General features: G+C 37.2%; 1 protein-coding gene across 2 annotated transcripts; it reads right to left on the reverse strand.

Annotated features, from left to right (window-relative positions):
* Positions 1–2419: 2419 nt before the first annotated feature.
* Positions 2420–24655, reverse strand: LOC149836988 (uncharacterized). 2 transcript variants are annotated; one of them, XM_090005722.1, is made up of 10 exons: positions 24382–24655; positions 24077–24311; positions 22619–22701; positions 22100–22200; positions 20647–20742; positions 8549–8602; positions 4326–4474; positions 3671–3788; positions 3233–3317; positions 2420–3108 (listed from the first exon to the last, which is right to left on the reverse strand). In XM_090005722.1, the coding sequence occupies exons 1-10, from the start codon at positions 24500–24502 to the stop codon at positions 2915–2917; spliced, it is 1236 nt and encodes a 411-aa protein (XP_089861848.1). In that variant the 5' UTR covers positions 24503–24655; the 3' UTR covers positions 2420–2914. The 2 variants fall into 2 exon arrangements, with proteins under 2 accessions (XP_089861848.1, XP_089861850.1); XM_090005724.1 differs by lacking the exon at positions 20647–20742.
* Positions 24656–27039: the final 2384 nt, after the last annotated feature.

The raw sequence follows: 27039 nt of genomic DNA on the forward strand, positions 1-27039 counted from the left end.
TTTTATTGTGTAGTTTGTGCATGTTTCATGTTTAATAATTGGTATGGCCTTGGATGTAGAATGGTGTCTTAACCCAATTAGTTGTGTGGGCTAATGCCACCGACCTTACCTGCTATTCTCTGAATCCCATGTTGGTGCAAACTGTAGCAACCAGAACCTGTGAAAAACTTGGGCACAAGCTTCATTGCCTACTTGGTATGCCTGCCTACCATGGTACTTAAAACTGCTGCAAACCACTTTGGGCACTCGTCATGTGAGTGCATTTGCGCTAATTTATTTGAAGAATCAAGGGTTTGAAACATCAAAAAGATAGTGTGATCAGGTACATGTATGGCCTTCAACAAAAGATCTAGCTTGTCTCAGGAGCTGATCAATAAGAACTGGGAAGAGGTTTTAGGCTGAGTTTAGAAAGAAAGGAAAGGTACACGGGATTCTAGTTTCTTAGTTTTTGTGAGACGAACCGTTTCAAATTTGTCGCACATTATATATATATATATATATATATATAATTGGCTCCTCCTACCGTCCATATGGTGTGAACAATGCTGATTTTTAATATTTCAAGCTCTATTTTGTGAGTCAGACCCCATATATGTGTTGAGCATGATTCATTAAATAGGAATCAACTGTTGAATCATGTTTTTTTTTATGAAAAAAAATATGATTTTATGATCTTCAAATTTTATGAAAATTCTGAGACGCTGATTTTTGAAACCTTATGAAAATCTACTCACATGTCATAATTGGATGATCTAAAAGCTCATTCCCACTAAATACGTAGATCACATATGTAAGGCCAGACTCCAAAAAAAGTACCAAAAATGAAAAAAAAAATTAAGTCCACACCCTCCTAGAACCAATCTCTCTCTCTCTCTCTCTCTCTCTCTCTCTCTCTCTCTCTCTCTCTCTCTCTCTCTCTCTATATATATATATATATATATATATATATATATATATATATATATATATATATATATATATATATATAGAGAGAGAGAGAGAGAGAGAGTATATATATATAGAGAGAGAGAGAGAGTATATATATAGAGAGAGAGAGAGAGAGTATATATATATATAGAGAGAGAGAGAGGGGGGGGGCTACCCTCGACTGTATTGTACCCTTTAGTAGAAACCACCTGTTCACATTTTCGTAGTTTTTTTGTGAATCAAGCACTTAGTCAAAAAACATGTTTTAGATCATCCAATGGTGTTGTATCAGCAGATTTTCTAAGTGCTACAAATTCAATGGTCCACAATGCCTCAAAATTTAATATGAAGAAAAACATATTTTTACATCGAAACCACCCATTCCAAAGTGCATTTCCTAGTAAATGGACCACGCATTCAGCATTTGTGGGGTCAAATTACCCAAATAAAGCTTTCACCCATGAGATTCAGCTAGAGAGTACATAGTCTAGAGTGTAGCCAATATTTTCCCTGCATGTATGTGCCTGTGAAAATTGGTAGTTCCTAAATAGTTTTGTTTTCATCTCCAAAAGATTCAAACACTTCAATAAAGAACAATTTACAGGGTTTTTTTCTCCTTGATCTAAAACCCATGGATGTATTTGTTATTGTTTATTTACTAAGAATCATGCTTTGGATCTTATCAATTTAACTAAAAAAAATGATTCTTTCCATTATCAAGTTTTAGTGTGATATGAGCCATTGTTTTGATTACTCCAAAAGCACATCTAACATAACAGCTACTTCATCTAAATATGTTTTCTACTAAGTATACGTAGAATACGTCTGAAAGTTCAGTTTAAGCAAAATCTGTAGCATGTTTCTTTAGGTTGGGATCTAACAAGGAAAATCATTGTTATTTGTACTTTCGTGGAGTTTGATTTTGGGAACAAAAAATTTTGATGCTACTTATTCTCTAACATCTGCTAGCTAGGATTGCTTGATGCCCTCTGAAGAAAGAAGCTCCCACTGTTTTCCACTGCCAACTGCAAAAGCGTAGAGATGAGATAGCTTTTCCCCAAAAATTTCCATCTTATTTTTTGTTCATCCCCCGCCATCCTGTTCTATACACACGGTAAAATTTATATCAAGTTCATTTAGGGTGATTTACATCATTTTACACACCGTCATTCTTCTAGCATACTCTTACATCTTTCTGAGATATCTGATTTATTCAACTGTGGTCACATATATCATGATAATACATCCTTTATACCAAGTTCATTTAGAGTGATCTACATCATTTTACACGGACATTCTTTTAGCATGGTTTTAAATTTTTTTGAGATGGCTAATTTATTCAACTATTGTCACACATCATGAAAATACAAGTGATATACATTGTAGTGTCGAATTTGAACCATATACAGTACAACTGATTTATGCTCTCTTTTGGGGTAAACTGCAGCTTTCCGTGAAAATCTGGACACAGATAGATAGACATACAAGATGAGCAAAATGTGAATGTACATAACACTTTTAAGCAATAGTTCTTATGACAATTCATTACATGCTATGGACTACCCCAATACATAAACATGGGTTTCTTCTCAATATTCTTGATTACATGTGCCGGACTCTTATTATCAAGAAAATCTTGGTATCTTTAACCAATGAACTTTATTCTTCATGTATGTTTCTCTGGAAAGAAATACAACAGCCCTGAGATGGAAACATTTTTATTCAATTCTTATAAATAGTTGGTTATCAGCACTCCACAGAACCTGCATCTGCTGTATGACTTTGGACATCCGGCATTCCTATTGAAAGGAGCTTCAATTACACCTTCAACCACCAATGATTCTTCAGATGACTTGTTATCATCCTATTGAAGGACCACTCGTAACAAGTCCTTATTCCAATGTTATCTTACAAAATCACCACATGCTTCATGCTGTCAATTATACAAGTGGGGTCCTTAGCTATCTTATAGTCAGTGGATGCCACCTTAAGATGCTGCAGCTGCAACTTTCACTGGCTTTAGGTTCTGGACTGCGTTCCTTCCATGATCTAGCAGCATGGCAAGTAAGCCCAAGAGGTACAAGAAGCTAAATTGTAGCTTCATGACATAGTCTAGTGTATGCATAGAAATGAATCCACTTGTCCTCCTAATCCATGACAGTGTTGTTATCTCCTCCCCACCTGGTGACAGAAAAAGATGCAGATAGACAAAGTCAGCTTTCAACAGATCCACACATAGGGCTGGTGTGTGTGTGTGTGTGTGTGTGTGTGTGTGTGTGTGTGTGAGAGAGAGAGAGAGACTCACTTCCAACCCTGAACAAGTTACTCCACTCAGCTGCATCCAACTCGTACTTTGAGGCCTTGAATAAATCCATTAGGGATTCATTGACCTGAAAATTATTGCATGGAATATGATGACATCATCAGTAGATATCATCATATTAATCAACTTTATCCATTGATTCCAATTCAGTGTCAAATTCTGGTTGTTAGGATTTCTCCGATCATTACACATGCAAAGTCGACCATGGTTTCCACCTTTAATGGCATGCTTCTTTTATCAGCGCAATGTCATAATTTGTACTGCTATGCCAGCGCATGGGAACATGAATTTTAAAAAGGATAACCAAACAATAAGATAAGCTCTATAAACTCCTTATGCATTGAAAGTTGAAACCTAAAATGTTTCATGCACTTAGGTTATCTGGTGCAATTTTTTCTCAGTTTACAATAATTAACCCACCTCTTCAGGTTTCTCATGGCTCACCAGATGGGCACCATCAAGTTCTATCATTCTTGCCACAGGATACAATTTCTCTGCAATTCTCCTTGCATGAGAAACCTGAGCAATTATGTCATCTCTGCAAAAAACAAACCTTAATTTGTATGCCATTCTTCAACAAACCATTTTCATTAAATAATGACAAGCTTCCTAGATGCATATCATACTATCTGAATCAGAGTTGCCAGTTGAAGAAGTGGGAGCAGGAAGTGATTCGAGAAGTGGAAGCAGAAAGCAAGGCACTTCTAAAATTTTAGGAAGCAGGAAGTGTGAGACAACTTAGAGGCGAAACAGAAATTGTATCGGAAAAGAGAAGAGAAGAGAAGCGAACCAGAAGCGATTTAGGAAGCAAACTGGAAGCGAGGGAGAAGTGAAAAAGGAAAAAATAGGAAAAAAAAAGGAGAAGCGAGCTTCCCCTAAAAAATTGGCGCTTCCAAGCACGTTTCGGAAGCGCCACTTTTCGCGCTTCTGAAATGCACTTCGTGGAAGCACGCTTCCGGTAACCCTGAATTGAATGCTAGAAATGCAATGCTTGGTAGCTGCAGAAAGTGGTAAAAAGAAGCTTAGTACATAAATAATAAGCTTAGTACATAATAAAATTCAGCATAAAACCAACCTGCCATGAATGACAGAAACAAGAAACCCAGACGAGCGAAGAATATCATATTCCTTCTGTGTCATGTTGTGTGTCCAACAGGCATGTACTTGCCCTTCAAATCCATGGTTGGACTGCATGCCAGTGGAGGATATGTTCTTCACATACTCCTGCAAAATGGTTTTCTTTCCAAAGGTGAGCAGACCCTATCCTTTTGACAATGGAGAGGTATCATGGTTTGAACATTGCACACAAACAGCTTGCTACATTACACTATGATGCTTAACACAATTGCACATTTACTTGAAAGATTTAGCAGCTAAATTAATCTCTTGAAAATGATCATTATTTTTCCCTTGTGAGAAACCATAAAAAACATGGCATAGTAACAGGAAGCATTTGATAAAAACGTTTACTTTCTTTCATTACATGGATGGATGGTAATGTGAAAGCCAGAGACATGAAACATGCGCTAGATATTGGTGCTCGATTGTACGGTGACACATATTATGCTTTAAACTAGTTATTTGCTCGTACAATTAAAGGTAGCTTCACTTATGTCACAGATTGGCTGGTTCTCCGTGAACAACAGATGTATTTTCATCCAATACACTGTATAGAGAATCGAGGTGTGGTTGATGGTTTAACATTCTAATGGTTTTTGAATGATTGATGATGATAGCAGTTTATGCATGGATATTAGATTTATAACTAGGGTTATAAAAAATGCTAGTTACATATTAGCCAAGGAAATCATTTCCAAAATGTGAAATGCAATATTTTCAGAACAATTGAGAAAGGCCAGTTAAATATGAAGGGAAAATGTAATATGATATACAAGGGAGATTATTTATGTAATTTGAGTTCACACTTAAAACAATAGTTTTTGAGAATTCATCTAAAAGTTCTAAATCTAACTTCTAGACAGTAAAGCCCCATTGTAGCAAGCCCTCGACACTTAAACTTGTGTGATTCTCCAATCCTTCTTTAACTATCTTAATATTTTGTTTAATTATTACAATATATAATTTTTGTATCTGATATAAGTAGCCCTACAGTGCCCGATTAATTTGTTGGTGCAAAACATGAACAACTTGCATGAATATGTAATTGTAAATTTATACAGATGCAATCAATGTATTCAAATATTTTATAAAAAAAAAGTTGAGAAAAAAGTTGTCAGTTAATGTATTGTATTAGTATTGTTTTGAATCTTTTAAACACTTGAAATTAAAATGGAAAACTACCTTCACTTTTCAAATGCTTCCTAATTCATTTCTTGTTTTGCTTATCAAGTTCATTTAGAAGTGCAAATGGATCAGATGTTCGATCCGAATCTGACATGCTATTTCCAGATTTGAATCCATAAAGTAAGATTCAAATGTGCAGTAAGATCAGATTCAGATTTGTTTAATCAGATTATTTGTGCATTCAGATCAGATTTGGACCATTTTTTTAGACCGGCCTAATTTAGGTTCAGAACAAAATCTGATCCGATTGCATTTAGGATAACCTCCGTGGGTTCAAAGCCCAAGACCCTTCAGTTATAATGCTGCAACGTTACCATCCAGCTATGTCATTCAGCCTATCCAATTGCATTTTTTACAAATAAAGAGCTGGTTTCTAATCTTTTTTTATCCTGACCCAGTTTTGCCACATATATTTGGATCATGATTATACCCTACCTCATTGGTTATGATTCAAATCTAGGCTGGGATTTGGATCTACTATTTGTATTTTGGATTTGGATTCAGATCTGGCATGATCCAGACCGTAGCCAATCCTTGTACACCCCTACCCCATTTAAAAAAGGAAAGACTTCATTCCTTGTTTCTATTTTGCTGCTTGCTCCATTCGAAAGCAGGCCTCACTTGTTTGTGGAAACTATATTGTGTCCAATTTCCATTTTCATTTTCGACAACCTTAGTTACGACAATGATGCAAGTACTGGAAGTTTAATATAATCACATGAATGTGGTAGGGATGGCAGTGGACCGGGGGACAACGGGCCCCCACCCCGCCTCGCCCCGTTTGGACCGGGGATGAAGGGCATGAAACGGGGATGGAGGCGGGCATGAAGGTTAAAATCTATGTCACATGGGTGCGGGTGCGGCACTTTCAAAAAACCCGGGTGCGGGGGTGCGACAAAAATATAAAAAATTATATATATATATATATATATATATATATATATATATATATATATATATATATATATATATATATATATATATATATATAAAGTCCAAAAGTTGGACATAAATGACCCTGGGTGCATTGCTTGCACCCAGGGTCAGGTTGACCGCATCGGGTGCAGGTGCGACATGGGTGCGACACCTAGTTGGAGAATCCCTGTGACATATAGGGCAAAAAAAAAATCTTGGCAATTTTTTTTTAAGTTCGAAAATTGGACCAAAATGACCATGGGTGCGTTGACCGCACCCGCATCGCATCGCGTCGATGCGTGTGTGGCACCCTTCTAGCCGAATCCCTGTGACATAGGTTAAAATCTATCCCCGTGCGGGGATGGACTTACACTTTCCCCCACCCCGTCCCCGTCTCAATCCCCGCCTTGCCCCACCCCGCCCTGTCTCCAATCCTTCAAGGGATGACTATAGACCAAGGAGAAACGGGGCCCCGCCTCGCCCCCGTTTGGACCGGGGATGGAGGACATGAAACAGGGATGGAGGCGGGGGTGGAGGTTAAAATCCATCCCCGTGCGGGGATGGAGGCGGGGATGGAGGTTCGGATTTTGAAACGGGGCGGGGGTGAAGACCTTGTCCCCCGCCCCGGTCCACTGCCATCCCTAGAATGTGGTGATGACATATAATGAATATGGTAGTGTTGTTTTAGTTCATGGCTATGATAGGATGATACAGCAAAAGTACTGTTCTTCAACGATGATGATACTGATACACAAGAGATTGAGACCAATGCAAGGCACGGTCAATTGATAGTTATACAATACCCATGGATAGGATGGGCATTCTGACTATTTATCATTGGAGAATGTTGTTAGTTCTCACTCACTATAGACAATATAGAAGTCTCTATTATTGTAAGTCGTTAAGCATTATAGACAATTAGATGGATAATTGTGTTTAGACAACACAGTCAAATTATCAATCCAATAAAGTATGAACCAGTGTAGCTCTTGCCACGGGGAAACTGAATTAATCATCAACCAGTGAGTAGCCATTGAGGTTAATCAAGAGGCTTCCTGGCAAACTAATAAACTGCTGACTGATGACACAAATTATTTTGTGTTAGTTATCTTAAGTTACATGCATCTTAAGCCAGCCAGGCATGCAAATAACTATTGCTCAATAGGCAGATTTCTTGCTAAGCAGAAAAAATGTTAAAATAAATAGCACCATGTAGATCAACATATTTGTCTACATAACAAACTGGTATTAAGCATGTTTTCACTGAATTTCACTTGCACTATGGCAACCATGGACCAATAATACAATCTCCTCTGTGTCATGTGATTATTCTCTAAATTTAGTCATAGCAATCTAAAGACTCCAATCTGGATCTATATTCTGAAGTGTTTACTGTGTAAAGGCCTCCGGTCTCTTCCCTGATCATAAATATTTGTGATTTCATTAATGTGAACTGCACACAATTAGTTATTGTCTGTTGCAAATAGTTATCAAAATATACAAATGCATCACAGCTACTCATGAAGAATCATGACAGCAACAATATTCACAAGTTTAATCCATGTAACCTTGAGCCAAGATTATGACATGGTGCTGTTGCATTTACAGGCATTTCAGACTTCATTTCTTACAAGGTTTTATAACTTCAAACCATCACTAGAGTAATTAGAAATCCAAGACTTTTACAGATCAGAATTGATTGTACCCAGTGTTATTTGGGTATGGTTCCAAGGGTACACATACCAGGGCATTTGATATCTATTCACCTTACAAACCAGTTTGCCCTTTGTTTGTATAACTAGATTTGTTTTAGTCTGATGGTTGACTTTGTACCTGTGTAAAATTTGGAAAGTTGTCTCATTATCTCTTATGGACACCAGACTTCCTCCAAGTTCTTGGAAGGAAATCAAATGGTAGATCCAATGTTTATCAACATGCAAAAGTTGATTAAGCGGATATTCTACAACTGCACACTCAAGATCTTTCAAAAGCTTAAGCATTGTCTGGAAAAGGAAAAACTCACTAAGTGTTCAAGTAAAATGTGAAATTATGTGTTCTTATGATGCTGATTGCCCTTACTTGGTGCAAAATTGTCCTTCTTGTGTGGTTTCCAATATATTCATTGAGATATTCCTGCAGACACAAACACAACAATATGACAAATGTCTAGAGGTTACACTACTTAATTTACAGCAAATTTAAGAATGATTATTTGAACTCAAAATATGTGCAAGACAAATAACATATTATGTATCAATCAAAGCAACATGCACAATAAGCATCACAAAAGCACAAGAACAATATTATACTTGATACAAATGAAAGCCTGCCAAAGAAAAATGAAGCATGTAGAAGATGGAAATTCATGAAATGAAATAAACTAGGTTGTCACAAACCTACATATTCCTTGTCAAAGTTCTAACACTGCCATCAAACATTAATCTTGATGCAGAACAACACACAAGTGTATAAGCAATTTATTTAGAATGAGGTAAGTGAACTATATTAAATTTACAATGACGCCAGTGAACTAATAGCAAGTGTAACATTTCTTTTCCAATATGGTCATTTTAGATGCAGCAAGGTTCTTGGCATATACAATTCAATGTTAGCTAGCATTTTAATGATGACCACTACATAACATGGTTTCAGAAGTGATTAATTGAAAAAATCAAGAGAGATGTCAATGCATTTTGACAATAACATGGAATAGAGATACTGTCCTCTAATTTGATGCAGTAGGCATCTCAAAGTGAATACTGGCTTTTAAATCTAACTTCGTTCCATATACATTTTTCTTAGATCATGAAAAGAAGTATATTTTAGTCAATATGTGCTTTTTATATTATAAGTGAACACGAATTTGAAGGTTCCTGAAGTCATTGCTTCCCAAGATGAATATTAAAATATCTTCTGATCAAGGTTATAAGAGCCATAAGTTAGGGCAAGCTTGAGATACTCTAACAATTTGAGACTCATTGAACTTGAACATATGCTGCTCAAACAATGCCGAATTGCAAATCTCCAATTTCTAATCATGCATTCTCGTAAGTCTAAATTTGTTCTGCTTTCTGCAGGCGACTCTGCTGGGAACTCGAGTATGCATCATTTGATATGAGAATCAATATCATACTATAAATTGTGTTTCTCCTACTGTATTTTTTCTATCAAGCCTAGTAATCTCATTACTTAACAAAGTCTCTCACTAGACAGACGAATTTGTGACTAAACATTTATTTGGCATCCAAAAGCACATAATGCATCTTGTGATGTTAGTTGAGTATAGCATGTGCATGTTTATGTGTATATACTGAGAAAAATTATAAAAGCAAGCTTAGGGGTAATAGCAAAACAATTGTTTTGTGCCAACGATATCTAACAGTTGAACACTTTACAGCTACAGTTAATTTTTTTTCTCATACATAATAAAACTTGATTACACTAGGTTTGTATCCAAGTTACTTACACTGCTTCTAGACAAACATACCACACGATATTAACTTACAAAGGATAAGATTATAATTTCTTCCGAGGCAAATTCTGATACTGATATTAAGAGTAGAATACCAATCTTCTCTTATAAAAGAGATGCATAAGTATAAAGCCTCAACTAATGAAGATAAATATTTGGAGATGTAGAAAAGATGTGCTCCATCGAATATGTTTCATAAACTGCACTCAAACTTCATGCTAGTTCCATGAGGAGTCATGCTAAAAAGGAAAAGAAAAAGCATGAAGTTGTTCTAACATGTCCTATGGTTACACTTTATATGTAAATGTTCACCACTGTAGGATGAAAAGACAGAAATGAGAGGCAAGAGATTGAAGAATCAGCCATATGCTCAAGGGTTAAATTTGTTAAAATGTAAACTGTAATATATATATATATATATTATTTAATATTATTATATTTTCTTTTATTATTTTATTTTTCTTTATTTTCTTTTTTAGCATCTAGTTCAATAGAAACTAGATATTTGATCCAGTCAAGTTCCTGTTGGAACTTGACTGTGCAAATAGTTGTTGGACTGTAGTCCAACAGCTATAATAAATGTTGTTGGACTATAGTCCAACAGCTATAATAATAAATGCTGTTGGACTGTAGTCCAACAGCTATATTAAGAGACGTTGGAATCCAACGTCTCTTTTGGAGAGCTCAAAATGAGCTCTCCTCTCTCTTCCACTTTTTTGTATATATAGGGGTGAACCCCTTCAATGTAAAGAACGATGCTTCTTAAGCATTTTGTTCATGAATAAAGTATTACTTATTTTTCAAGTGTTCTTCCTTTTATACCCTTTCAAGGGTCATGCTTGTAGTGTCTCCAATAGACACTTGTTTGTGAGTTATTTGTGCATTTGTTGAAGACCACCATTTCATTACAAAATTATATGTATCTTTGTAACTATATATATATATATATATATATATATATATATATATATATATATATATATGTTTTCTGTGTTGTGTAAACTGAAATACCCATTAGGGGTATTTCAGTCATTTCTCATGTAATAGGTGTCATCCTCTAGGGACTGACTTATTTTTTGTTTCCTTATTTTTTTGTTTTCTTTTTTTATTTTTTTTGTAATATAGCTGTTGGACTGGTCCAACGGCTAGTTGAACCAGCCCCTTGTATCTTGGAGTGCCTATTTAAAGGAACTTCCTCTTGTATTTTTCTATGCTTGTTCTAAGCATTTGGCCATCAATAATAGTTATTTTTTTAATCTTGTAGTGCTCTCACTTGGCTCTTCGAAGCTTGTATTTGCACTTTTGTGCTTGTGTAGTGCCTTGGTGCCTTGTGCTGTCCCTTAGTGGACTTGTATTTGTGCTTGCGCACTTGTATTTTCCACTTTCCATTTGTTTTCTTACATGGTATCAGAGCTTAGGGCTCTTGGGATTGTGTAAAGCTTATTCAACGTTCATGATTGCTAAAGGAGGATCATCACATGCTAGCATAAAAGAAGATCTTAAGGATTCTATTTGTCATCTAATGGAAGCATTACAACTATTCCTTAAGATATCCTCCACTTCCATTTCCGGTGCCGCCGCATCCACTTCCTCTCCTCCAGGTTCGCTCTCTTGGATTCTTGAATTGGGTGCCTCCTTTCACATGACTCCTTTAAAATCCTCATCCGAATGTACAAAAATCATTTATAATTATTGCATTTCTATGACTGATGAAACCAATTTAGAAATAAAAAGTATTGAAACTTTCACCAATACTTCAAAAGATTTTCAAGTCCCTAAAGTTAGAGTTGTTCCAAAACTTAATCTAAATTTGTTTTCAGTATCACAAATTTATGATTATGGGTATAAGGTTTCCTTCTCATAAAAAAATGTTGGGTGCAAGATCGTCAGTTAGAGAAACTGATTGGGGAAGGCCATAGGAGAGAAAATCTCTATTACATGAACTTTTTCATCTTCCTAAAGATTCTTTTTTTAGTTTTGTTAAGGAAAAAGACATTTACTTATGGCATCAAAAAATCAGGTCATCCCAATGCATCTAAATAGACTCTTTTTCCTTTTTTGAAAAACTCTTGTATTAAAAGGTTAATATGTAATGATTGAATTCTTGAAAAAAATGAAGAAAAACCCCTTTGGCTCTAAAACTTTTGTTTCTACCAAACCATTTGAACTTGTGTATTCAGATGCATGGAAACCGGCTCCAGTCATGTCAAAAGGAGGGTTCTCTTATTATGTTATATTTTTTTATGATTATACTAGGTATACTTGCATCCATTTCTTTAGGCAAAAATATGATGTTTTTTCATACTTCAAAGAATTTTATAGAGTTATGCAAAATCAATTTCAAACTAATATTGTCATTTTTTGATCAGATTCCAAGGGTGAATATTTGTCTGATGATTTTAAAAATTATTTTAAAGAAAATGGGATTTCACATCAAATATCTTGTCCAAATACTCAACAAAATGGATTAGACGAAAGAAAAAACCGTTGTATCATAGGAACTTTGCTTATTTCAAAAAAATACTCCACCTTAAGTGTTGTATATCTTATTAACCAGATGCCTTCATCCTCTCTTGGAAATGTGTCTCCAATAGAAAAACTTTATCAAACTTCTCTAGATTTAAGTAGATTAAGGATTTTTCGATATAAATGCTTTGTATTTATTAAAAAAAGAGATAAATTATCCACCAAAGAACTTGAATATGTGTTTCTTGGTTATGTTAATAATAAAAAAGGGTATCGATATTATGATATAAAAAATGATAAATCATATATTTCAAGAAATGTAAATTTTCTCGAAAATGAAAATGGTTTTGATAGTGATAAGCCTAAGGATGATCCTGAGTAATCCTTTTTATTTGACTTCTTGCCTAAAAAGGTTTTTGATGAAATTATACATGTTGATGATATGCATATTGATGATTCGAGTGTTCCCATGGATGAAACCCAAAGTAGTGATGTTTAAGTTTATTCTAGAAAAGTTGTTGAAAACCCTCTGTTGGAGTCGGCTAGGGAGACGACATGAAGAAAAGAAAAAACAGAGAAAAGAGAGAGAGGAAGAAAAATCGTATATTTCATTTGATAGTTAGGTCTAATCTCTCACTTAAATAGAGAGATTAGACACTCCTTATTTACAATAATGCCCCTGTCACATATGAGTAGTTACTAAACTAAACTACCCATATGTGACGACTACTTCTTAACACTCCCCCTCAAGCTGGAGCATATATATCAATAATGCTCAGCTTGTCACAACATTTCGAAAAAGTTGAACTCGCTAAAGGTTTTGTGAAGACATCAGCAATTTGGTTTTCTGAAGATATGTGCTTGGTGCAAATGTACCCAGTCTGAACCAGGTCACGTACATAGTGACAATCCACCTCAATATGCTTTGTTCGTTCATGAAATATTGGGTTATTTGCAATATAGGTAGCAGCTCTATTATCACATATCATCTCCATAGGTAATGAGACTTTCACTTGAAGATCAGTCAACACAGATTTAACCCACATCATCTCAGCAACAGTTTGAGCCATAGCCCGATATTCTGACTCAGCGCTTGACCTGGCAACAACAGTTTGTTTCTTGCTTCTCCAAGTAACCAAATTCCCTCCAACAAAAACACAGAATCCAGTTGTGGACTTTCTGTCAACAATCGACCCTGCATAATTTGCATCTGAATAGGCAATAACATCTAAAGACAGGTTTTGTTTAAACCATAGTCCTTTACCAGGGGAGAACTTTAGATATTTGAGAATCATCATAGCAGCATCCCAATGCGTCTTTGTAGGTTTGTCCATAAATTGACTTATCTTGCTCACTGCGAAAGATATGTCAGGTCTAGTCACAGTCACGTATAATAGCTTGCCAACCAAGGAGCGATAACGGCTATAGTCCACGTACTCGGATTGTTCATCAAACAGATGAGACTTGGGATCCATAGGAATCTTTGCAGGTTTGGCACCTAACATCTCTGTCTCCTTCAGCAGGTCCAAGACATATTTTCGCTGTGACAAAACTAGTCCATCTTTACTCTTTGCAACCTCTATTCCTAAGAAATATCTGAGTGGTCCCAGATCCTTAGTTACAAAGTGTTTCTGAAGATGGAGCTTTGTGTCAGAAATATCTTTTTCGCTGCTTCCTGTGACTATAATGTCATCAACATATACTATCATGACCACAATCCCTGTGTCGGTCTTTTTAATAAGAAGAGAATGATCTGAGGCAGAGCGGACAAACCCAAATGTTGACATGACCTCAGTCAGCTTGAAGAACCACGCACAGGGACTCTGTTTGAGACCATAAATTGCCTTGTTCAACTTGCACACCTTCGGACACTCCCCTGGAACCTCAAACCCCAGAGGTTGCTGCATGTAAACTGTCTCCTCAAGGTCTCCATAAAAAAAGGCATTTTTCACATCAAGCTGACATAGAGACCAACCATGGTGTACTGCGACAGACAAAACAAGACGAATAGTCCCAAGACGAGCGACAGGAGAGAATGTATCAAAGAAGTCCACCCCATAAGTTTGAGTGTAGCCTTTCGCAACCAGGCGAGCTTTAAACCTTTCAATCGATCCATCGGAGTTATACTTAATAGTATAGACCCATTTATAACCAACAATATCAGCCTCAGGCAGAGGATCAACTAAGTCCCATGTTCTTCGAGAAAGCAGTGCATCCATTTCATCCTGCATGGCCTTCGCCCATTTGGGGTCTAGAAGGGCGTGATGGTGATTGAGAGGAACTGAGGTAGCAGATAATGCTAATACAAAATTATTCATATTTTCCCCAAGTCTGGCCTCGAAAATAAACTAAGAAATAGGATGAAGTGTACATTGCCTTTTTCCTTTCCGAAGAGCAATAGGTAAATCATCATCAACAAGAGAATTGTCAGTAAGGTCAGGAACACTCACCTCAGGAGAAGCTACTGATGGCACAGGCATAGAGTTGGGTGGAGCTCGATGTGTGTACACTACAGGAGGATTTTTGTAACGAGACGGAGTCGGACTGGGAACAAGAGGCTCAAGACAAACAGACTCTAATGGAAAAGGAGGAACAGGAAGTGGGAATAAATCACCTTGACTAGCATGTATTCTCGGAGAAGTACTTGAAAAATATGGGATAGACTCAAAAAATGAAACATCCGCACTGACATACTCTCTCTGGGATATGGGATCATAACAACGATATCTTTTTTGGTGCTTAGGATACCCAACAAAAACACATTTTATAGATTGGGGTGACAATTTATCTCGGTTAGGACCAAGTTTATGAACAAAGCACACACAACCAAACACCTTTGGAGAGATAGGGAAAAGAGGAGCTTCGGGTTTGAGAATTTGAATGGGAATACGATCCCCCACCGAGGTTGAAGGCATACGGTTTATTAGGTATCCTGCAGTTAGAACCGCATCTCCCCAGTAAGATGCAGGCATATTAGACTGAATCATAAGGCAACGGGCAATATTTAAGATGTGTTTATGCTTGCGCTTTGCTACTCCATTCTGTTACGAGGTAATGAGGACAAGAAGTCTGAGGTTGGATCCCAAGATTTTTGTAAAATTGTAATAAGTCAAAGGATTTGAATTCAAGAGCATTGTCAGTGCGAACAACTTTGACGCAAGAATTAAACTGAGTTTTTATTTCAATAATCAAAGATTTAAGAATAATGGGGGCTTCAGCCCTATCTTTTAACAAGAATACCCAAGATAATCTGGAAAATCATCTACAATGACTAAATAATAACGACACTTAGAACAACTAAGAATTCTACTTGGACCCCAAACATCAACATGAAGAAGATCAAACAGATTTTGACTCAAAGGACTCTGACTGGATGAAAATGAACTCCTATGATGCTTCCCAAGCTGACATGCTTCACACAGCAGAGTAGTGGATGGCGAGATGTGAGGAATAACTCTACGCAATTTAAGCAACGGAAGATGACCAAGACGATGATGCCAAAGCAATGGACTAGAAGAGGACTCAACTGCGGAATGAACAGAGACAACTGGTTGGTGTAGATAATAGACTCCACCTTCCTCATAGCCTCCACCAATCGTCTTCCACGTCAGCAAGTCCTGAAAAGTGCAACAGGCAGGATCAAATATTACTCGACAATTCAATTCCTTTGCAACACAACTAACAGATAACAAATTTTGAGGGAATGAAGGGGCATGGAGAACATTTGATAACTGAAGAGTAGGGGAGATAGAGATATTTCCCTGGCCAACAATGGGAGAGGAACTCCCATCGGCAAGAACAATCTTTTTATGATTAGCAACACTATTCAACTTTAAAAAATCATATTCATTTCCACACAGATGGCTAGATGCCCCTGAATCAATAATCCACCTACTACTTTGACAAGATAATTCATCACCTACAGAGCATGCCGTATCAGCCACGGTAGAACTAGACGGAATATGTGCCAACAAATCATCATACTCAGCACGAGTGAGTGTAACTGAGTCACTAGGAAGAACAGTGGGGGACTCGGGTTTGGTCACTTGTGTTGTAGGAACAGCTTTAGCTGAAAATGCAGGAGGTCGTCCATTCTTGTCAAAACATCTATCTTCTAAATGCCCAAATCTTCCGCAGTAGGTACATTGGAGCTTGCCTCGTCCTCTAGGGCCTCGATCACGTCCACGACCTCGAGAATTAGGAAGAAAACCTCGGCCTCGACCATAGGAAACAGACAGAGCAGAGGTTTGTGAGTCTGATTGAGATGAGGGAAGGGACATGGCAAGCCTGCTCAGTCGATTATATGCCTCGGGTCTCTCAAAAGCCGCCTTCACAGAGGCATAATACTGGGCCAAAGTTTATTCTCCTTACTGGAATTTATAGATCTCCTGTTCTACTTGAAGAATACGACTAACATTGGTTTCTTGAGAATAAGTATTTTGCAAATTATCCCACATTTGTTTTGCATAGGTGTAATAAATAAGCTTGTCGGCTATGTGAGGTTGCACACTATTCATAATCCAAGACATAACAATATCATTGTCCTCTTCCCATGTAGCATACTTTCCAGTTTTTTCGGTAGGCTCATTTTCCAACAAAATATGTTTTCGACGATGCCCTGAAACAGACATCATGAACATACGCGACCATCTAGCATAGTTAGTCTCATCCAACTTTACAGATGATCCGTATGGAAAAGGATTAGCAAAGGCCTTATAATCGGACACACTTTCAGTCTTCATGTCTGACCGCTGCATATAAGCCATAAAACTACAACCACACGCAACTACCAACTGCTGAAAACTCAGGTCTGACGTGCGCACCAACGACTAGTCTTACACTATCAGATTTTTAATCATACTGATAAAATCTGATATATATATAAAAAAAAACGTAAACGCAATATGTTGTTCAGATCAAAAACTATTGTGCACACCAACTACCAACCAAAAAAAATTCTACCAGATTTAAATCGCCCTGATAAAATCTGAACTATTCACCTTAAAAGCTGCAACCAGATGAAAAAAAATCGACGACCTGCATACCACAACTGCATCTTCGGGGCAATTTCGACATCAACGCAACCATCAACAACCATACCTGCTGCTATGCACCATTGACACAGTCAGGGCTTCCCTGTTGCTGCGTGCACATACCTGCTTCATCGACTACAACTTCAGCCGTAATGAATACTGGTTGCATCACCATCAATCGACCTCTTTCATTTCAGACCTTGGTTGTGGTCATGAGGCTGCTGTGAAGCCCAGACCTGTCTTCCATACGACGGTCCAGTCACGGCAGAAGCATCGGCAACCCCAACGATATTGCAATCGGTCGCATCACCTGCGCACGGAGGAGACCCCAGCAATACTGCAGACATCTTCAGGCAATGACGTCTCACGGCGTGAACCTGCAGTCCTTTGCATCACCTGCGCACAGAGGCGATCTCAGTGATATTGCAGAGAAGTCTTCAGGCAGCGACGTCTCACGACGGTGGCTGAGCAGCGTCGCCGACGACGTTAGGCACCCAGGGTGGATGGCTCTGATACCATGTTGGAGTCGGCTAGGGAGATGACCTGAAGAAAAGAAAAAACAGAGAAAAGAGAGAGAGAGGAAGAAAAATCGTATATTTCATTTGATAGTTAGGTCTAATCTCTCACTTAAATAGAGAGATTAGACACTCCTTATTTACAATAATGCCCCTATCACATATGAGTAGTTACTAAACTACCCATATGTGACGACTACTTCTTAACACCCTCCATGTGCACTTGATAGATATACTCAAAACCAAAATCTAGATGCAACTAGTGTTAGAAAATCTAGTAGGATCTCTAGACTTCCTGAAATGTTTGTGTCCTATGAAACCTTTTTTTCTAGATATAGAGAGTGCCTTATGTCTATCCACTCATTTCATGAGCCCTCAACCTACAATGAAGCTAAAGATATTCCTGAATGCATTGATGCTATGAATCTAGAACTAAAAGTCCTCAAGAAGGCCAAGACTTGGGAAATTCAATTGATACCTTTAAGGAAAAAGACTATAGATTGTAGGTGGGTTTATAAAGTCAAAACCAAAGAGGATGGGTCTCTAGAAAGATATAAGGATAGGCTAGTAGCTAAAGGTTATGTCAAGAGTATAGGATAAGCTATGAGGAAACGTTTTCTCCTGTAGCTCGTATTACTAGTGTTAGAACCCTCATTGCCTTAGCATCCATTAAGAAGTATCTCATTTACCAACTTAATGTTAAAAATGTCTTTTTGAATGGTGACCTAAATGAAGAAGTGTACATGGAGCCTCCTTCTAGTCTTGAGATCGAGAAAGGAAAAGTTCTTCTATTAAGAAAAGTTTTGTATGGGTTTAAACAAGCCCCCAAAGCTTGGTATGATAGGTTTAGTAAAGTTATGATAAACTTGGGTTATAAATCTTGTTATATTGATTCACTGCTCTTTTTGTGAAAGATACAGATACGGACATCGTTGTTCTCTTATTATATGTTGATGATATGATCATTACATAGAGTAACAAAAAGGGAATTGATGAAATTAAAAATATCCTTAAGAATCATTTTGATATGTCTAATCTTAGTTATCTAAGATATTTTCTAGGTATCAAAGTGGCTTATTCTCCTCAAGGATATATCTTGTCTCAAATAAAGTTGTTGCAGATATTGTTGTTAAATCTAGAATTTCTGATAATAAAAAGGTTAACACGTCAAAGGTTGTAAATGCAAAATTAAGATTGGAAGATGGGTCTCCCTTTGGAGATCCAACCCCATACGGGCAACTAATTGTATCATTGGCCTACTTATCCATCACTAGACCAGACATTGCTCATGCGGTTCACTCAACTAGTCAGTTTTAGCATGCACCATCTGCTATGCATATAAATGTTGTTCTGCGAATTGTCAAATATATCAAGAATTCTATAACCAAATGGTTATTTTTATCCTCCTCTTTTTTTAGATTTAATTACATATATTAATGCAGATTGGGAAGGTAATCCTAATGGTAGAGTCTCAATTACTGGTTTCTGTGTGTTTTTAGGGTACTCTCTTATTTCTTAGAAGTGTAAGAAGTAGCAGAAGGTCTCTCTATAATCCACCGAAGTTGAATATTGAGTCATGGCAACAACAGCTATGGCAATCATTTGGTTGAGGAGTCTCCTCAAAGATATGAGTTGTCATCTCTAGTACTTTGAAGATGTATTGTGACAATAAGAATGTTATCTATATTGCAACCAATCACACCTTCCATTAATGAACCAAGCATGTAGAGATGGACTGTCACTATGTCCGAGAGAAATTTTTGGGAGGAACTATTGAATTGCCTTATGTGATTTCAAAATGTCAGCTGGCGGATTTATTCACTAAGGTTTTGCCCTCACTTTGGTTTTTATCTTTTTTTAGCAAACTTTTGGTGATCACACTGTAAGTTTGAGGGGAAGTGTAAAATTATATATTTATATATATATAGAGAGAGAGAGAGAGTATTTCAATCATTTCTCATGTAATAGGTGTCAGTCCCGGACTGACTTATTTTTTTGTTTTCCTTTTTTTATATTTTTTTTTGTAATATAGCTATTGGACTGGTCCAACTAGGCTATAATTATAGTTGTTGGAGCTGGTTCAACAGCTAGTTGGACCAGCCCCATGTATCTTGGAGTGCCTATTTAAAGGCACTCCCTCTCTTGTATTTTTCTATGCTTGTTTTAAGCATTTGGCCTTCAATAATAGTTATTTTTTAATATTGATGTGCTCTCTCTTGGCTCTTTGAAGCTTGTATTTGCACTTTGTACTTGTGTAGTGCCTTTGTGCCTTGTGTTGTCCCTTAGTGGACTTGTATTTGTAGTTGTGCACTTGTATTTTTCACTTTCCGCTTGTTTTCAAGAGAATGGTTGAGATGAACAAAATGCAAATTATAAAAGGAAGATCATATAGTGTGGTTTGCCAGGAACAATTGTTTTCACCCACAGACACACACCATATTACTGAAAACCTTGTAGGAAATTGTATAAAGAAAGATAAGATTTCAGGTTAAGGCTGTGATCAGAGAACCCTTAACACAACAAGATGATGATGATGAAAAGCAACAATCACACCAAAAGAAATTTTCAATGTAATCAGGAATAACAACAATAAAAGGTATTTGATCAGGAGTTTTATTACCAAAAGTGTTTATCAAAAATATTGTGACAAGCTAAAACTGTTACATCAAAAGTATCCATAGGCCGACTAACCGCTGTATAATGAGTATCCAAATCAACAGCAGCTCTTTGCTCAGGAGTCTTTGCTTTTAAGAAACGAATTGCAACTGATAAGAATTTCCGATCGACCTACATGTCGAAAAGAAAGTAACTTGTTGTAACTTATCTATGGCCTTCCATAATATTTGATTTCTAAGAGCAAAGTATGCTAATGCTCTGCTGCTAAATAAGCAACACAATATCAGTATGCCTTCAACTGTCTATGAATATTGCATTTAATTCCCATTCTAGTGATCATTTCTGAAAATTTTCAGATTGCATATAACAAGGATTTGTTCCCTCATATTCATGTTTTTTAATGTCACTGATTCACAAAGTGGACTTCATGCAACTACTCTATGTATGGTGGTTCTGCATGAGAAATTGATGGAAACTTGTACACAATATGCACAGAATTTCCAACTGAGGCTGGTCATTAAGAAATAGGATGGCCTTGGTGACAACAGAGTTTTTAACCATTTTTACAGTTAATTTTTGGTTTCTTCTTACCAAGGTACAGATGGGACCTACCTCTCACTAGGTGCAAAATGAGCTTAAAGAAAATCTTGAAGTATGCAACAATGCCTGAACCAAAAACCAAACTGTTTTTTCATCCAGTGCACACATATGACAGAAATGAATATCCATGACCATACATATTGATTGAAGATAGCAACATATAAAACCTCATTCTGTAGACTGGTTGCATGGAAACTAATGATTTTTTCCATATAGATCAAACTTAAGCTGGCATTGCCTAGGTCATTTATACTTCTATTTTTTTTCTGCAGCTTTTCAACAGGTTATAATGTTGCAATGGCATAATGAAGGTCTGTTAGCTTCTTATACTAAAGCTAGCTCATGCATCCCAATGGTTTGGATCAGAAAATCCAACTGCTTTTAAGGTTTTGGACTTCTATTAGCTTGACATCTTCATTCAAAATACTTGACACGTTTCACTTAAACCTGTAAACAAGGAACTATTAAGCTGAAGTTAGCATGATCATCTGACAGCAATCCATGCATATTCATTGCACCTCAACATTCAATAACATGCAAGGCCAATGTGCGCAAAAGCATGTGCAACAATTCATGTTTAGAAAAAAGAAATGACAAACAAATTTAGTCACAATTTAATCTGATGCAATTTAAACCTACATCTGAAAGTACTAACACAAAATAAGGTAAAAGTCTTCAGCCAGATAAATTGTTCCTTCCATTTTGTTCACACTCCTAGATAATTTCAGGTTATCACGATTCTCAACCTGTTCAGAAATGGCAGGAGCTTATTTGAAAAGAAGCAACCAGCATAAAGTGGAATTTAACGATTTATCCACTCTAGATCACAAGAAGTTGGGGTACCTTTTGTTTTGTGCATGTGGCTCAAAATAAACTACAAGGAATTAATTGCTCCAGACTTCCGTTTACTAAATAAGCAAGAACATACCTTGGGGAAACATTCAAAACCCCCTCCCGTAACATTAAGTAAAGCCAATGATAAAATTCTCTCTGGTGCAATAGATGCTAGTTTACTGGCTATCATGGCACCTGTTCTAAGAGCAGCAACAGTCAGAAACAATTTCCCATGGTTGCCAGCAATGATGCAGAAGGATGACAGGAAATATGCAAAACCCTTTTCTCCCAAAAACTATAGATCATCAAAGCTTTCTTGATATCAACCAAATTCTTTTGATAAGATATCATGATATCATGGCTGGACATGAAACTCAACCTCGTTAAACAAGCTAGCCAGAGTCTTGAACTGAAAGTCCTATGGATCCAGACTATAATTTCATCTGCATTCTTAACAGAGCAAATCAATGTGGAACTCCAGCCAATGCAGGACATGGTATTAAACTATACTTTCATGAGTATGGACGTGCATCATTCAGTATAATACAAAGTCAGTTTATCATGACATGGGCCAGATATTTAGAAAAGTAGTATCAAGAGCACATGGACTCACCCATTGAATGCCCAAAAACATGAGCTTTTTTCCAGCCTAAATGATCCATAAGAGCTAAGGCATCCTTTGCCATGATAGTTGTGCTGCCATCAGTAATAACTTCAGTAAGCACATGAATAAATATCTTATGCTTTTTCTCCCCCAATTCATTTTAAAATGCAAAATTTACAGAACCATTTTATTTGAATCTGTGCTCAATTATATGATGGCATTAATTTTCCTGTTTCAGACTTGGAAATAATATAATAATGCAGAATTATGTAGAAGATAGGTACTGGCAATGCAGACAACGAAAAAGAACACAAAAAAAGATAAGATAGTAAAGAGGGAGGGGACAAAAGCCATATACAGCCGTGAAAAGGAATAACTTTAGATTTACTGTGTCCTTGATAAACTAACCTGTTCCTTTAAAAGATAATATGGGAGGTGGAGAGAGTGGACAAAATCCAGACAGAGTCATGAAAAGAAAGCAGCTTTAGAAAATATAGTCTACTCTGTATCAATGATAAACTAACCTGTTTCTTGACATTCTTTAAATTCAATCTAGCTATTGTTGTACTCTTTCCAAAAAGAAAAAGCCATTGCTGTAGGGAAACAATAACGGTCAAAGAGAAAAAGAAACTTCGTGGTTAGCCTTACACTTATGAGAGAATGGAGGCCGTACAAAAATTATTTTATGGCTATAAAACAGACCAAATAGCCGATAACGTCAATGTTCTAGAAAAATAGCTTAGAGGCGTCTCCTCTTTTCTGTGTGCAATGCATGATGACCGTGTCCCCTTCAAGTGCAAATGGAGAAGATAATAATAATAATTGATTTTCATACTAGACCTACAGAATCAAATCCCAACCTCAAGAATCAAGGGGAAAACAAAAGGTCACATTGGGAATCCATGGCAGTATTGTAATTGAGCAACATAAAACTAAATTTCATATGGATTATCCAAGAAAAGGAATTTTTTAGGGAAAAATCATAAGTTGTAATCTGGTTTATGGCAAATTTTTAGTGGAAAACAGTCGGGCTAATAAATTAATCTATTCAGATACACTCAAGCGGCAAGAAGAAAGGAAGTTATGGGAGACACTTTGGGCTGGAAATTTGCACAACTATTCTTATATAAAAATCTCTTGCTTCCATTAAATCAATCCTATTAATCAAATCCATCCTTATAAAGGAAATGTTGGAAACAAAAAGGAAATCATGGGCAACAAAGAAATCAAATATGTCCGTCATGATTTGAAAATCTAGAACACACTGTAATGGCAAACAGCAGAAAAGAAATTGAATCCCATCATACCATGCAAACTGAAGGAGTCGCAAATTAGGAAATTGATGCGCAAAGAAGGATCAAAAAGTGGATTCCAATTACGAATTCATGCCACTAGGCAATTGTCATTCGAGTGAAGATCAACACCCAAAAAAAACTGACAAAAACGATTCGAAAAAACGATACATACGTATACTCCGACTTGTCTTTGAGCACGGAGCTCCGGCCCATTCCGCGATTGTCGAAAGTGCAGACCTCAATGCCATCATCATCGCACATTGAACCACCATCGTCCAGGCCGTTTGATACAGGATCAGCGACCACGAGTGGATCCGGATGGTCCCTCCCTTCTTGGCTGTTGGGGGCGTCCGTCCCTGCTAATCCTTTGACCTGAGGACCCCATGAATCGTGGGTACCCGCCAAACCTTCACAAAATTCCACGGACAACTCGATAATCAGATGCCCACCATGAGAGAGAGAGAGAGAGGCGCGTACCAATTATGAGGAGGACCTTGGTGAAGCCGCGACCATAGGTCTGGTAGAATATTCTCATCGCATTGGTGAAGATTGACCCGTCCTCTCCTTTCTGATACTTGTTCACCTCGCAAAACGGCATCTTTTCGAGAGAGAGAGAGAGAGATGGTGATTATTTCTAGACAGAGTTGGTTTCTTTTCCTATTGGTCAGTTATGTTTCTTTAATCGATGAAAAATAAAAAAGAGGGAGGCTGGTGACTTGTGTGTCTCTGTTATTATCGTGATAGTTGAGAGAGAGAGGGTGGTGTGTGTGTGTGTGTGTGGTGTGGGGGGGGGGGGGGGGGGGTGGCGCTTCTCTGTTAGATAAAAACGAATCATCATCGTCCTTCCTTCCTCTACCTTGAAAAAAAACAACTCATTTTTCTCGTGTTTTACAGAAAAAGTGTGTGTGGTATGTTGACACATAGGCCGTCGGCTGCCACCCTTTTTGTTAGAAGCCATCCTCATATTAATGTATCATTATTATCACTTTGGAAGTCTATGAGACAGGTAAGGACCTCTCCCTAACGTGCATTTATATGATATCATTATTATCACTGAGAGGTGGATTGGGTAGGCTTGGCCTCATTTGGGGATGGTTATATCTCATGCATGCGTGGTCATGTCATGGCCCATTTACCAAACTACCTACTTTGTTGTGAGCCATCTATTTCAAAGATGGACGGCTGTGGTTGCCTCCCTACCAACTGATCCATTAAAGACTCTTGGTGTGGGATCATGGCTATACTTTTCCTATTTTCTTTATTGGTTTCCTAAATTTCCTTCCGACAACCCATTTGAAAACATGCATGAAGGGTGCAAGGAATTTACCATGCGCACCTACATGAGCTCTGCAGACTAAGCTAGGGACGACTGGATTTCTTTTAAGATGAAGGGACATATCTCGAGTTCAAAACGTGCAAGGTGCATCTCGTGCATAAAGTAAAGCTTTTCTCATGATCAAACAAGGAGAATGCCAACAGGGGGGCCCCGTCGGTTGGGTAGGAGCAGTTTGTGCAAGTCACCATGTGATGGGATGTTGTAAGTTCAAACCCCACTGGTATGTGTGGTTGAATAACTGTCTGGTTGTATAGCCACCAGTAAGGCTTGTCTGCTGGAAAGAAGGGGGACTTGTTCTCCAAGCTTGATCATCACAGCTATATCTCTGTAAGGCAATTTCTCATGATAATATAGGTTTAGTTGACAAATCTTGAAAAAAACTTGGTACTTAAAAAAATTTAAATATAAAAATAGTAAATATAAGAAAGAAATTTTTACATGTTTGTGTAATAAAATACTCATATAATAAAAGAAAGAAAAAAATGTAGTTAAGATATAGAAAAAAAGTAAAAGGTAACTCATAATATCATGCTAATATCATGACATATTTAATTTTTTGTTATTTTTAAAATCTCATGATATTTTATCTTTAATATCATTTTATAAATTTACAGCTATATTATCGCTATATTTTTTCAAAATATCACCTATATCCAAAGGCGGAGCTGGGGGGGGGGGGGGGCGCAGTCCTGCCTCCCGGCCCAGTTAAAAAAACTAAATAAATAAAAGCCCAGTCCTAGCCCAGCCCTGATTCCCGGGTAGGATCCAGCACCTGGAGAGGGCCGGCACCCGCCCGTGCTGGAGGCTATATCTATGACTATGGTTGGAATAGAGCACTGCCAATGTTGCACCTCTTGGCGATAACTTCAAAAGAAAGGAACCAGGTGCCCATGACAATTCGAGAAGAGCTACGCACTCTTATTTTACAAACTCAGGACTTTATAGTACGTTAATTTATCTAGGTTCAATAAGAGAATGGGCTTTCATTTTTTCTTTTTGAGGAGAATAATGCAGGAGACTTGAAGCACATAAACCTGCATCGAGGCAATGCAGCCAATAGTACAGGCTGGAAATCTCAGATGGTGCTTTGTTTCATACCCTTTCCTATGAAAGAGACCCTCTTTCCTATGAAAGAGGATCCTTTTTCTTTTATTAAAAAGGGAGAAACAAACATCTCGATAAGAAATATATAGTGGGGGCTGCCCACATAATAAATGCAAATTAAATTGCGTCTTTCCTATCAAAATGAGTTCACACCTCCCCTTCATGGCGAAACACTTTGCTTCCTGGGCATCTCTTTCAAGCTTCCCTTGGGTGGAGTGTAACAAACACCCTCTTAGTTTTTGCCGCTTTAGAGACTGGTAGCCCCTTTATTTTTAATAGTTTTTTGTGTTTTTTATTAATAAATATAATATTTTCGATAGTTTTTGCGATATATTATTAATGCAGTATACTTTCATCTGTTATAGTTATATAAAAATATATATTAAATATATTTTTTTTAAAATGTGCCCTTGTGTCCGACCTTTCATCTAAAACCCGCATTCATGCTTCGAATCTGTGCCGTATCTGTATCAATGTAACATGGTTTTTTGATACTATATAAAATGACAATAAGCTGGGCGGCTCAGTGTGCATTTTTCAGTGGTTTGCACATATGTTGCTGAATCAGAGCATCTTTCAGCACCTGTATAAGATCGACCATTAAAGAATGGATCACCTGTTTCTGCTGTCAACAGGCTTTGGCTTCTCAGCTCTACTACAGCACCAAGCATAACAGAGAGTTTTACTGAGGCAAA

This window comes from Nuphar pumila, chromosome 5, assembly GCF_984573655.1.
Source record: "Nuphar pumila chromosome 5, dmNupPumi1.hap1.1, whole genome shotgun sequence".
NCBI lineage: Eukaryota > Viridiplantae > Streptophyta > Magnoliopsida > Nymphaeales > Nymphaeaceae > Nuphar > Nuphar pumila.